At 40.4% G+C, this 15,234-nt stretch overlaps 1 protein-coding gene across 2 annotated transcripts in view; it reads left to right on the top strand.

Annotated features, from left to right (window-relative positions):
* sdk2b (sidekick cell adhesion molecule 2b) overlaps positions 1–15,234 on the top strand; it is a 241,703-nt gene that overhangs the window by 153,567 nt on the left and 72,902 nt on the right. The window contains exon 2 of one of the 2 annotated variants that reach the window (XM_035672191.1): positions 12,783–12,942. In XM_035672191.1, coding sequence (XP_035528084.1) covers positions 12,783–12,942 — 160 coding nt within the window. Of the gene's footprint in view, positions 1–12,782; positions 12,943–15,234 lie in introns of those variants that run through there. The other variant, XM_035672198.1, reaches the window with a different exon arrangement.

Raw genomic sequence — 15,234 nt, 5'->3', positions numbered from 1 at the left:
AAAGAAATAGTCAGATTTTTTGGGACATATGCTTATTCACTTTCTTATTCATGTGATCATACCAACAGAAATTCAGTTTTGGTAAAACTTCTCTTTCAATCCAATTTCTGCTCCTGTTTTGACAGACTCTACAAAACAACAAGATTAAACTTTCCAGCTGGCCTTTAGACACATCTCTCTTTAGGTTTTCAAAAGTTTTCTTTTGTTTTGTTTTGTGGTTTTTTTTGTGTCCTACTGCTTCTGCGTTGAGGAAAAAATGTTCCAGCTCAAAACAACACTGAATCCCAATAATACACATTTTTATACTATACTATTCAAAACTGTTTCTGGCTGAGCTGTGCAGTAAAGTTGCTGTCGATGAACTCCTGACTTCTATGAAAGACTGTGTTTTTCGAAAGTTCAGGTCAGGTTAAACCTGAAAGTATCAATCAGTATCCGTATCAGTATCAGATGACCAACTTTGGATGCAATATATCATATGTTGTCTTTATTATTTCACACCAGTCTACTCTTGTCTCCAGAACATTCAAAACCTGATCTCTCAAAACTTCCTACAGTCATTTTTAAAAGCACTATCCATATAAACATACAAGATCGCTTCGACTAGCATTTATCCCAATTTGTTACTGGAATATTATGTTGGTGTTTTTTTGATAGCAGCCTCAGTCTGGATAAGCACTTCAAAACAGTTCTGTACTGCTTAATTCACCTCAGGAAGATCTCCAACATTAAAGTATTCCTCTTCACGAAAACCTGTGAACTGTCACGTCCACGCCTTCATAATATTCCGTCGTTGAATCCCTAAGCAGTCAATTGTTGCTCAGTTGAATACACTAAGGGGTTTTAGTGCTATAGTCTTACTTTGTCTGGTATGACCAATACTGTGGCTATTGGTTGCTAATTTTAGCTATGTATTTACTGAGTCTGTTCACTGGCTTTATGACTGTATTCCACTTGTGTAACTGTCACCCTATGTTTTAGCATGTTGAGCTAAATTTGCATACGGTAGGCTTAGGTAGGCAAAGTTCTTTGTTTTACCTTCCACTCACATAAAGCCAGCATTTTTAACCATCAAAATCAGCCAATGTCAAAAAATGTTATTATTATTATTATTATTATTATTATTATTAAAATGTCAAAGAGAACCTTAATGCTTTGGGTGACTCTGGGAGGATTTGGGACGCAGTGTCAAACCACTAAATCCAATTGCAATTTTTGATATTGAAAAATAGTGAGTTTTGTGCTTAGAAGTCAGAAAGCCAGTGATTATTCTCTAAGACATTAGACACACACATGCTCACAATAAAAAAGAAACCTTTCATTGTCTTCCATTGTAGTGCGCTGCTCTGCTTGCCTCCTCCCTGTCCTCTGTCTTCTCTCTCCATCTCTCTCATCTTTATGAAAATATTGTGTTAAAATAACAAAGATTGTGAATGCTGCGAGCAAGAGTTTGGCGCTTCTTATTGTTTGCTACTTTGGCGTGCCATGGCAGATTGTATAGGGCATAATATGACAGTAAACTGGCATGTGGCACAGTATATAGCAACCGTGTTCACTGCCCACTGCCTGTGAGCCCCTTTGCAACAAAATATCCAGTCCTAATACCCATCCAATAAGGCTTCTGGCTTAAGAGTTTCTGTGTGCAGTGATGTAAATAAAACTGTTGTTTTCCCCCATAACCTAATCCTTGGACTTTATTATACAGCTTAGCTTTTAGAGAATGTTTTTGTACCTCCAGCCTTATCATTGTTCTGCTCCTCCAACCCACTGTTTTTCTTTTCATCCTCGTCTTTTATGCTTTATCCACGTTCTCTCATTCTTGACCTGGGTATACTGGCACAATACCTAAATGAATTAATTAACTCATTAATGAAAGATTATGGTTCATCTGAATAGCCACATTGGTCTTTTATTCTCTACTCTCATATACCTTATAGTACAAAGAACCAAACACAAAAGGAACAAACATTGACCCCTGCAGTACCATGAAAGACTACAGCAGAGCTTTTGCGCCAATATTTTAACACATACCCTTGACCAGATGTTATGACCTCAATACTAGTAAGTAAAGAATAAACAGCTTTTTTAGCAAGAAATATAATGGAGGAAAATACAAAAAGTGAAATATGGCTTGACATAACACAACATTTAGTCTACTTAACTACTGCACTCTGCTCCTTTCTCCTGCTCCATTTTGGATTTACAAATACTTACAAATAGGTACTCAGTGGAAGCAATCAGAGGGGAAAGGGAAGCAAGGGTGTAAACCCTGCACGATTACTGTGAGGGAATACTGCAGGAGGTCAAAGAAAAATGTATGGCAGAAGGTAAGAAGGAGCTAATTGGCTTGCTGAGCAGTGAAACTGGCCCCATCCATTCTCTTGGCTTTATTAAGACATGCCCTTCATTAGGTGAGTACAAAGGGGACAGAGCAATGATCACATTTATCCCAGGGAGCTGGAGCATAGGCATACAGCGTGTGTGTGTGTGTGTGTTTACGTGTGTCGCAAGGGGACAGAGGGGGGTCTCCTTGTTTATATGTATATGCCTTTGTCGCAGTGTGAGCGTCAGAGGATGAGCAGAAAGCCGCCAACAGAGACAGGGATGAGACGGATGAGGTGGGCGACGTGTGTGCGCATGCAGCTCTGTTTGTGTGGAGACTTTGTCAAGATCCCAGCGGAACACTGTGTCTGTCTGTGTGTGTAGAAAAGACATTTACTTGTGAGTGCGCACCTGCTGTTTGCATTAAAGTATGCATACAAAGATACAGAGACTGATGGACTCCTTCTTATGCATACTATACATACGCAGATACACAAACACATGGACACGCATGCACACACAGACAATCAGCAAACATACACACATTAACACGTCTGACTGTTATCGTTTATTTTGTCAACCTGTGCATCACCGGTGGCCTCCCATCGGGGACTACATGGAAATGAGCTTTTAGCTATATCTGGAATGATAAATGTTTTGTGCGCTGTCCCAGTTAAATAAACGATAAAATGCATTAATGCATGTCATTCACCATCCAGGGTGAATTATGTGCCATTGTTATAAGAGACGGACAAAAATAAAACACCATAGATGCCAGTTTGGGTGAAGAGACAAAAAAACCCATCAGAAAGGAATCAATGTTAAAATTACATTTATTGAGGCATCTATATTCCCCTTATATCCAACAAACAGCTGCTAAATGGCAATAACAAAGACTGACTAAAAATCCCATTCTAGTACATTAAAAGCCTTCTAACAAGGCCATGAAGTGGAATTGTTTCCTGCCGTGCTCCACAGTGAACAAGTGTTGAATTGGGAGAGACGCTGGATAATGGCCTCTCCTTCAAACTCAGCTCGGACCTGCACTAATCATCTTCGCTAAGTGGCAATTTAGACAATTATCCCCAAAATTTCTCCTTTAAAGCAAGTATTCTTTCAAATAAATTCATATTATCCAGCACAATTTGCCCACGTTCATCTTTTTGCGGTTTTAAAAGGCAGAATATGTAACTTTTTTGACCATATCAATTGCTGGTGTCACTTTTCGTTAAAATTTGGGTTGTTGAGTGTTGACAAAGATTACGGCGGATTAGATCGCACTTTTTTGAGTGAAAGTTCATGCGTGACCTTGGGAACAGAGGTTTGACAAGAAAAAGCTCAACACAAGGAACAGCGACAACTGACAACTGAACTGTCTCCATGACAACTGAGCAAACTCCTTGAATGAAGTGAACTGATAAACTAATGGAGACCTTGCAATCCGGAAAACTTTCACTGAGAGAAAGACCGGCACGTCCTTTGAGTACTATGAGTAACACAGGTGCTGTCATGAGCACTTTGTCTTCGTAGTTGGTTTGTGTTCGGACTTTTTTCTCCTTCCCAGAATTCTGTGATGTCTGTTTTGCACAGAGCAGACACTGTCGTAGTTGTTTACCAAACTGTATTATTAAATATGTAGTGCCAATCTTAATACCTTACTTTCAGCTTTATGGATTGGAAACTTTTATGTGGAAAGCCTGTGAGCCCTATCATGCAGACAGTTTGAGTTGTCTCTGCAGAGTAAATCAAACAAACCCTCTGCAACAAGGCAGTTCCCACTCTGCCCGCTGTTGTTTGCAAGTGCTTCTGCTGCAACGCTGCTGCATCCACCTATAGGCTCTGATTGAGTCACCAGCCTGAGGGAATTGCTATTTGGCATCTCTCCAAATATCAGTGAGAGTATTGCATTTGTGAATATTCACTCATGATATTGTGTTCAAATAATGATAAAGCCACCCCACGTGATTTGGCTGACTGAAATATAATGAATGGTGGCCAAGAAGAGTGATAAACGTGTTATTTTGTGTCAGACTTGTCATCGTCACAAGAGCAACATTCTCTTCAGTTCATTCTCACATAGGACTCTAAACTTGGCAAGATAAACACTGTACAGTTATGAAGTTCACATGACGGTTTGGCAAAGACCTTATTTGTAACACCTTTGTGTGTGTGGGTATGTGTGTGTCTGCCTGTGTTTGGGCTTGCGTGCATGGCGCGTGGTTTACTTTCCACCCGGTATAGTCCAGATAAAGAGAAGGATTGGAAAAGTAGACTCTTTTCTCTTCCTCTGTCTATGATTCCCCTGCTGTAACCTGCCCATACATTATTGAGCACTGAAGAACATTGTTCCACGGCATTAATTTTTCAGCAGACCAGCGGTGGACTGCAGACACACCCCATCCCTAAGCTGCGGGTTAGCCAGGTCACTGGTGTGCGCTGTCTTGTATAGTTGTGTGTGCGCGTCGACTGTATGTTTGCTCATTTATTTCCTCCGACTGCACTTCCTCACACACATCCTCAGTGTGCTAGTAGTATCTGAGTCTTTTATGACATCATATAGTGAGCCCATACATTCCTCAAATGATTTTACCATTTTAAAATCCTTCACCTTACCTACACAATCTTATTATGCATTTAATTTTGGATGACAAATGTAGGCTGAATCCTTTTGTTTTTTTTTTGGGGGGGGGGGCGCTTTAATTTTGGATGGTGAAAGTAGAGCGAAGCAAGAAAGGCAGGGGGGAGAGAGGGGATGATATGCAGCAAAGGGCCCAGGCCAGACTCTCACCCGGGTCGCTGCAGTAAGGACCCAGCCTTGATAGGTATATGCGTTCTACAAGGTGAGCTACCAATGCAAACCCAGTCCTACTTGTTCTGGTGTACCTCAGTGGAGCATAGTGAAGGTTATCTGCAGGAATTCTTTATGCAGGATTTTTAGCCATATGATCCTGACACATGAGATGTTTCTTAGCTTTATTGTGTCCCATAATACAGGAATTGATTTGCCTCCATAAACATAATGGCATAATATGCTCAGTGTACTGTGCACCACACTCCAGCACTAAGGAGATTTTTCTTTCTGGATCTTGTGGGAAATTAAACTATCTTGCTCCTGAGAAAGCACACACATACACACACACAGACACACACACACATATACAAATTTGCATGTGGAAGAAAAAGGCAATTACACAAAGGTAACAGAAATGGAGAAGCATGCATTGTCATAAATTAAATCATAATTTCTTTTTATTTTTATAAGATATAATCTTTCCCACACTTGTGTATTAAGCCTTTTTTTCTTTGTGTAGCTCTGTTTCACAGCATTAGCTGCTTAGTCTAGCTTTGCAAGTCATTATTGGAGGTGGGGAAAGAATTGCTGTGGGGTAAGTGATAAAGGTAAGCATGCAAGCTGAGAGCTTAGCCTGTCGTGGCTAAAGGTTAGCTCATAGATTTACGACTGCCGCCCCTCTTTGCTCAGGCTGTTTAAATAGGTAGACGCTTTTAATGTTTGAGCTACTCCGATTGATTGTGGCCAGACACTGCTGTCTTATCCCTACACTGGAGGAGACAAGAATAGAGGAGAGGACAGAGATATGATTGATATCAGTTTTCAGACTTGTACTGCTAAATGTAGTGGAGTAAAAAGTGCAATATTTCACTCTGAAATGTAGTGGAATAGAAGTATAACTACCTCAAAATTGTACTTAAGTACAGTACTTAAGTAAATGTACTGAATTCGATATCCAAGACATTATAATCACTGTTATAATGCATTATAATCCATTATAATGTGATTACAGTTACTCTAAGTGGTCATTGGGTGCTTTCAGAAAAGTAATGAACTTCCGGATGTATAGGCAGATGTATTACATTAACAGCTGGTTATAAGTAACTGTAAGTGGTCATTATTTAAGTAAAGTATAAATATCAGACTGGAAACCAGTATCCTATAGTGAGTAGAATGAAAGTATCAACACAATAGCAACATCAAATCTAATGTGTATGCTGGTTGTGGATGTGGCATGAATTACAAGCTAAAGTCTGACCAGATCAATTCCTGTTCCAGAAAATGAATAAATAAGAATGCCAATAAATAAATAATAAACACTAATGATGTGACCTTGGCCAGGTCATCTTCTCTTTGCCCACTGAGGCTCAGTCTAGACAGTGCAGGGGTCTTTGGACCTGCAGCATTGGAAGACCAGCAAGTGGAGTAGAGATTAGTTCCTGGCAGCACGGTCTCATGGGAAATGCAGTGCTGCGGGTGAGGAGAAGGAGGAGGCGTCACTGAGCCATGAATGGAACAAAAAAGGCCGACAGTAATACGCTGGAGACATGCCAAAAGCTGTGTTCTGGGCCAACGTGTGTGTTTGCGCACAGTCATGTATGTGTATGTGTGCCTGTGTGATGCATAGTGTGAACAGAATAGTGAACAAATGATTACGTCTGTATAATCCATGTGCCATATATGTGTGTGCTGTGTATGGACACAGGCTGGTGGAAATCAGCAGCTGGCCTTGGTTTGAGTGTCTCTTAGGGATGAGTAAAATATCAGTCCGAACACACACACACACACACACACACACTTGCGTCTGCCAAACCACTCTCACACACACAATAGATACACACACAAACTGTACAGTTCTGTGCTGACATACATACACTGGCACATTTTGGAGCTCCTCCATTTCCCGTCCTGCATACACACACACATACTCAGCAAGAGGGCCAGACCAGTGTGCTAAATAAAGACAGACAGTAGAACAGATTTTCACACCCAGCGGGGCCATTAGCAGCTCAGTTAGACCACCAGCAAACTTCCATCCTCATCAGCATCACAAATACACACATCCAGACACCTGCCATCAAAAAATGACATACACATACACACACACACACACAAACAAATTAAGTAGACATAAACAAATCACATGTATGACCAAACAGGCATCCACATACATTCATATCCAGACACACAGTTGTGATTGATATAGTTGACTAGGTCTATCAGCACCAGTGAATATGTTTTTGATATGCAAGAGTACAAAGTATAAGCACAGGTGTGTGTGTGTGTGTGTGTGTTTTTGTCTGTATGTGTGGGGCCCCCAGGCTGCAGCTGAAATATGTATGTTGTGTCCGGGAGCACCAGGCCCCTGAGGATTGTGCTAGGAGGGAGGTTGCTACTCATGGCTGCCACCGCAGCACCACAGCCTTCTGGGAACTGGAAAGTAGCCTGTGTGTGCATCGACTGCCTGACTTATCTGTGAAAACTCAGCCATGTGGTTTGCATTAGGCTCACTAAAGCTGAGAAAACTGTCATCTGCAAGGCTGGCGAGCCCTCTGACATATTGGGAAGAGCTCATATGAGTAACATGTGTCTTCAAGAGGACGTTTCCTTGACAATGGCCGAAATTATTTCAACACGAGACTATCTTGAGTACAGGATAAAACAACCTTTGTCTGAGGTCATAAGTCCATTATCATGCAAAAGCAACATAAATCAGTCATCTGAAAGGATTTCCCTGAAGTCAGAAAGTGACAGTGAACAAATGTGAACAAAGATTTCATGGTTCAAGTGCAGTAGATAAATGATTGAATTTCAAGTATTTCTTAATGCGTCAGCTTGATTATTTTCTATGAAATATTTTCCAGACTAGTTTTGTGTGCCCTTATTTTTTAAATGATTTCAATTATTTTATGTGTGACATTAGAGCCTAAAGACTGATTGAGTTTAGGAAAATTGAAAGGTTTGTTTTGACCTTTTTAAGCTGAGTATTTTGGGGGAAATAGGAGAAATGTCCTCGACAATAGCTTTTGTTATTTTAGAAATGAATTCTCCAAGTTCTTCTCAATTATGAATTCTCACCCCAGGGCAGACATTTGTACCTGGCACTGTTCTCATTAATGAGAGAGCTGATTTAATTGACTGTGTGCTGTAACCTGGGTTGTGAGCATCCGTCTGACGCACTAACCTGCGTGCGGACATGCACACGCACACACATACTCACATGCCTCAGCTTTGAGTCGTCCCTGGTTGTGGCCCCAGGGAGCATCTTCTGGCATGAGCTGTGCTATATGCAAATGAGGGGTCTCTATCACACAATAATTGCTTTGTATTGCACGGGAAGCACGCAGTTGCATAGTGGAAGCTCGAGTTGGGTCGGCTTTGGTCTTCATATTGGTTGGAAGTGCGTACTCATCGGTCATTGTGGGCGTGCCATTAATGTCATGGCTGACAGATAATACAGTGTGTTACCTAAGCCTCATTTATCAATGGTTGTTTGTGCTTTACAGAATGTGCTGCAAACTCACAGTGTTGGTTATGTGATAGTCAAATCTCCAATGGCTGCTTTGTCTCCTCACAGGTGATTTGATTCTCAATTTCGTCAGTATATAGCCATAATCTCCTTTTGATACCCTCAAGCCTCAGAAAAGTGTCAGCTTCCCACATTTATACTCCTTCTGGTTTCGTGACGCATAATAATAATTTCCTCTGAGATAAAATTACTTAATGTTCAGAAAAGATCGTTTCATTCTTGTCACAGTTATGTTATTACAGTATTCCATCTTTAGGACATATAATTTCATTGTTGTTACAGTTATGTGGCTAAAGTTCTGTCAAGTTTAAGAAATATTTGAGGGTATCAAAAGGAGATTATTACTATATTGGGGTGGGGTTTCTGGTAGGAAAGGAAAGATATATCACCAGACAGTTACATCGCTAAACAAATATGTGACGATTCAAATCAGCGAGATGAGAAATTAAACGTGATATGAGTCATGGTATTAAGGCGCAAAGAAGGAAATATGCATTGTTTTGCATAGTTTCTACCCTAACTCTGAAATAAAAATGCATTCTATAATTTGATAAATAAAAAAAGAAGATATTTTGTAGTTTTTTTTAATATGTTGCCATAACAATCTTATTTATTATTTGTAATAATAGTATTAGTAGTATTTTTGAAAGCAGTTTTTCTCTATTTTCCTACTTTTAGGACATGTCCCTGGAGTGTTTTTCTCCTGCTGTGTGTGCTGATTCCACAGTTAGATACAGTATCACTGATGAGCTCTCATTGACTTTCTAATGAGAGGGACTACTGAAGATACTCATCAGTGATCAATGTTTTCTTTGGCCTCACACCTTCCTGTGGGTAAATGAGTATCTGTGTATGGGTGATATGGTATGCTTGCTTGCGTTTTGTTTGCATAGCCTTCACTCCCTCTCACTGCTGTCTGTCTCTTTCCCTGTCTCCCTCTCTCTTTTGCCCCCCTTTTTTTCTTTTATCTCCCCATCTTAGATAAAAGCAAAGCACACATCGCCAGGGAACAATTAGTCTCGGCCATCTCCAATCACTAGTGCACATCTCAATCTCCCTCATTTTTGAAGCCTATCTTCCTCTGTTCCAGGCACTGAATTAACCTACAATGCTTTGGGAAATGCCCAGGCACTCCAACTCTAAAGGCACCTCAGAGTCTATTTTACATTTTATCTGTGTTTTGCATCTGTTAAGCCCTCTGTCTGCCATGCTGCTCTCTTATATATCATTTTAACATGTTCTTTTCTTATATCACTTAACCTAAGTTTTCCTTTTTCCTCATTTCTGACAGACTTCACTTCACAGTGTGACTTTCTGATTAGCCGTGTCTGTCTTTTGCTCTGTTTTTTATGCTTCTGCTGTGTGGAAGCTTTCTTCATGTTTGACTAGCTTAAAGAATCTGATTTTTTAACAGATCACAGCGCAGTCAGGATGGCACAGGGCACAATATCGAACTTGAAAATGCTAGGTAGCGATGTGAGTTGAATCTGACAGATCAATACTGCGTGGTGCTTTATTAAGTCTCCTCTGTCTTCTTGTATTTGTTATAAATATTTATTCATGATGGCCGGTGTACAGGCTGGTGCTGCGCTCAGGAGCTCAAAAGTCAGAAGTTCAACCAAAGTACTGTTTATAAATATGCATTAAGAAGATGCTGGTATTTATGAATATTCATCACTGACTTATTGAGATATGTCATGCACTTTTGAACTGCAAACAACTACTGTTTATATGCTTGTAATTTCTCTTTTTCCTCATCATGTACCTTTGTGTGTATTATGTTTTACACTCATGGATTTCTGTTTTGCAACGGCAAAATAATTTCTACTTATTAGTTTCAGAAGTGTTTATAGGATTCCTCAGCATAACAGAGAATACATATTTTTAACATGCAGTGCACTATCTTGTAATAGGACAATTAGTCATCTGCATCTTTCATGACTTCTTTATACAATCGGTTCTCAATTTATAAGGGAACTACTGCCTAAAACTAATGCAGTTTTAACAGCCATGTAATAAAGGTTGTTCAGTTTTTGTTTGAAGTTGTTGCACAATATGAAGATTCGACTATTTGTTCCTTTTTTCTTTTTCGGTTCTGCGCTACACTAAACTTCTATATCAGCCTCTATCCTATATCTCATGTGTTACCTGCTGGATGTTTTAAAGTCATTCTTTACCATTTGTGATGTGAAAACATCAGATTTCCACACAATCAGAGAAAGTAAAAGTGTGCGTCCTGCTCATAGTTCAGATATAAAATCGTACCGTACCACAGAGCGTCTCTCCTGCTAGGCTGCAGCCAGCGCTGTCAGCCGAAGAGTCAATCACAGTGGACGGCTTTAGAGGAGGTCAGACCACCGTTAGCAGGCTTCAGTGCCAGTAATCACCTGGGCAGAGAATGTCAGAGCACGCTGTCCTGCCGCAAGCTGTCCGGCATTACACTGCCCTCCATTTTTATCTCTCTTCTCCACTTCCATCACAGTTAGTTTTGTGGTTTGCGGTCATTTTGAGACTCGGAAAAAACAAAAGTGCATTGATTCGACTGACAAATGCGAGTCAGCTTGGGGTCTTCTCGACTGATGACTCAAATCATTAACTTTTAGGTGGCAGTCCTAGAGAGGTGCTGATTCAATTTTTGGAGGCTGTAGTTAGTGGTGCTGTTGAACTGCATTAGATTGGGAGTTTCTAGTATAATGACGGTAGGCTTAAAACAGCCTTAAAACAAGACTTTAGTTGATCACCAGTATTTTTTAGAACTGCAAACCAGTGATGCTTTACCATGTTCTGTACCTCTATGATAAAATACTATACCTCATGCTAGTGCAAATAATCTTCTCATCAAATTAAGCGTAAACTTCCAGAGGCCTTAATAACAAATCTGAATCTGTAAGTAAAAGTGAAAAGCTTGTAAATCATCTTTGGTCTCTCACTCTATTTAACTCTCATTGCCTATTTTCCTCCTCATTCCTCCTCTTATCAGTCTACCTCCAGTGGATTTGTCGAGCCGAAATTGAAGAACAAAATATCAGCACTATAGATCATTTTGACAGTTTAATTTCAATGCCTGATTATCAGTCAATTTGATAATTATATTATCCAACCATCCAATTAATGTGTTCTATATTTACAATGATCATCAAGTAAGCTCTCCATTTTTGCATCATTTATCAAGGGTGAGATATTAGAACCACAAGGGACTTTGACAGTATGTGTGTGAGGTTTCTTGATTGAGATATAAAAATCAGTGTGTTTCTGTTGCCACGTTCAGGGTGTGCATCACCCTGTGAAGAGGTTCTCGCTAGTCTTCCTCAATCCATTCCTTCACACTCAACAGAGCGTGCTCAAGAAACACAGAAAGAGCAAAAGACAAAGCAAAACGGAGGGGAGGTGAACGAATGGTGAAAGGATTTCATGCCTCCTCCTCGGCTTCGCTCCTCTCATGTCTGCTCTGTCTAGCTCGGAGGAAAGTGGTGTGCCGTGCCAATGAGTTGCCAACACACAAATACACAGAGCAGGAGATGCAGGAGCAATCCATCATGACTTGATGGCTCTGCTTCCCTCTTCCCTGTTAGCCAGACATCTCTGACACTCCCAGAGCAAGTCAAGATCACCCAGCACAAGCAACATGAGATTAGGTAGCTCCAAATGCGACACGTTTAGAGAGGGTTTTCCATCTGGAGTGTGGCAGCTTGGTGTTTACATTCTAGTGATAATCAAATACAGCAGAGTTTGCTTTCTCTTAGGTGAAATCCTTGCATCTGACCATCTACAATCTGTTACAGTCAGATAAATGTAAGCAAGGCGGCTGCAGTTGATCTGTTAGAGTCTTTACATTTAAATGTCTTTTCAGTAGGTTGACAACTCGATTGCTTCTCATCTATACCTATCTTTTCAGGATAAAAGATTAGTTCACATGAGATAAATTTGCCTCACTCTCTTATCCCAAAAGCTCACACTTTTTTGCTGTAATTCTTTTAGTCTGTTTTCATGTGCACATTTATGCCTCTGGGTTCGCAGATGTGTGTGGGATTTAAGAGTGGGTGCTCTTTATTCGGATGCGTTTGAGGTATTTTCCTTTAGCGTGGTTTAAAAAAAAATACAAAAAAACTAAAATTCAACTCTGTTCTTTGTTCTTTATAGATGACGTGCCTCCGTACTTCAAAACAGAGCCTGTGCGTAGCCAGCTACATCTGGAACGCAACAGGCTGGTGCTGACCTGTATGGCTGAAGGAAGTTGGCCACTGGAGTTCAAATGGATCCACAACAGCACAGAGCTGACTCGCTTCTCTCTGGAGTACAGGTGAGGACAAACTGAATAGGCTCACGTTTGAATTACAGCTAAAACCTGATTGGTCCAGCATGCAAAGCCAAAACGCAATACATACATTTGGTAAAAAATAATACTAATATATATGTATATATCTCCCTTTTTGACATTTTAGACTAAACTAGCTACAATCCCAGTCAAACAATTATGCAGTTACTGCATTCTGGCTTGATTATGGACAGAAAGTACAGAGGAAATGATTACAATGACCAATATATATATATATATATATATGTATATATATATATATATATATAAAGTGTACAGCTAAGTTTTTTAAATGTAATTCTTTTTAAAGTAAAGCATTGGATAGAAATATCTAAAGGTGGCATTAGAAATCTGTCATGAGTTTTATTTTTAGACTATTATATTCTATGTTTTAATATTATACATGTTACATTTGTATTTTTGTGAGTTGTGTAGGTTTAGAAAGTATATTTTGAAAAAGCCAACCGGAAGATAATGAATGTACTTCCTGTCGGAGGAACAGCGTAGGGACGCAGGCTAGCTCTGCTGTCCATGTTATCCCAGAGATGTCGGAGTCTCCGGACGCCCGCAGCCTCCTCTCTGCTTCCTCGCAGCTCAACCTGATGGAGGTGGACGCGGTGAGACACTCGCTACTTATCCTACTGTCATGGCGACCGAAGACTTTAACTGAAAGGGACCTGTGTGCTGCCGCAGCACTGTTGTTTTCCTGGCGTCCATACACCATGAGAAGTGGCTCAGCCCAGCCACTGCTCTAAATTCTGCTCTTAAAGCATACTTCTATCCACCGTAGCCATAGCAAAAACCCGGTGTCGTTAATAACGAACCCCACATTATCACATGACAGCTTTAAATCAGGTCCAGCTGCGCACGAATGATTCTCCTGAAGCTGGCCAATGTGAGGAAGACTGCTGGGAATTTTATTGTGAAATTTCAGTGCTGTCATATTGAATTGTAGTAAGCGAACAGCCTTAAAGACACTATCTCCCGATGAAACCACCAATGTTAATGTTTTCAGCCTGAGTTTTGTGAATGTATCAACGCATTTATCCAGTCTATTACACTGTCCTAAAGTCTCAACATTATCACGTGATGGGGTTATTGTTTACGATGTCGAAACGGAGCGAAACATCCATTAAAACAAGCGATGTGTGCACCAGCTGTGCCTCACATAGTGAGTTAGTGTTATGTTCCACTCCAGTACTTCTCAGAAAATTAAACTCAAAGTAAAGGTAGGTTTAATGGTGCAACTTGCCGTCCGTGGTGCGTTCAAGTGCCGCTACTTCCCTGTGTCAAAAACGTAGGAGTCATAAAGTTAGGACTATTCCGGAACATCTTTTCTCCACCTGTAATGTCGTTAAACTTTTTCTGGGACAGATTGCATGCGTGGTTAGTTACAGTGAATGGAATACTGTTTTTGAATATCCAGAAGAAATACGCTAGGACTGTCCCTCCGTAATGTGGGACCTCCATTTAGCTTCTGGATGTTTTGTGAATATGGCCCCAGACCTCCACTCAAGTCAGCGAGGGCGTCTGCAGACAGTGCTTCATCTTCCTCACACTCTTATTGCACACCAGCATCTCAGACCAAAACAATGAGCACTACGGCCCAGAAGGCTCCAATGATTAAACGAGTAATTCTACTGAGCAGATAATCGTAAAACACACTTCAGACAGGATAGAAATACAATAAAACTCACCAAAACTGTCTTTGTTAGTCTTTCCAACAATCACCAACATTGGGTTGTGTCTAAATAAACCCTTAATTCACTGAGTTGGATGAGAAAGTATCCATGAAAAGGGCAGACTCAGATCAGTTATTGTGTCTGACACTAATGAGAACATACCTATTAGTATTATATTCCATCGAATGTATGCCTGTATCCTTCTTTTTTGGTACATGGAGTTTGACATAATGTAGAACCCAACATAGCTCCACCCAGCTCCACCACGAGCAATCAGCCAGAAGAACTTAAAAAAACCTGCGTATGTGTGAGGTCTTTTTTACATCCAATGAGCAAGATGGATTGAAATCTGAGACATGTTCTCCTTCACACTTGGAAGGGGAGGGTGAAGTGACAGAGGTGCATTTACAGACTTCAGTAGCACTTGCATAGTGCTGATGCGTGGTTAAATGCACTGCTTTCTAACCCTCTGTGTCTTTGTTCTACTGGTTCTCAGATCGACGATAAGGAGTTTGACATTCCCCAAGTGGACACCCCTCCCACACTGGAGAGCATCCTCAATGAGGTGAAGTACATGTTACTCTATGACTACTAC

This window comes from Morone saxatilis, unplaced genomic scaffold, assembly GCF_004916995.1.
Source record: "Morone saxatilis isolate NCDOM2014 unplaced genomic scaffold, NCSU_SB_2.0 Contig1, whole genome shotgun sequence".
NCBI lineage: Eukaryota > Metazoa > Chordata > Actinopteri > Moronidae > Morone > Morone saxatilis.
The sequence above is the reverse complement of the archived record's forward strand: the minus strand, read 5'-3'. Positions and strand labels throughout refer to the sequence as shown.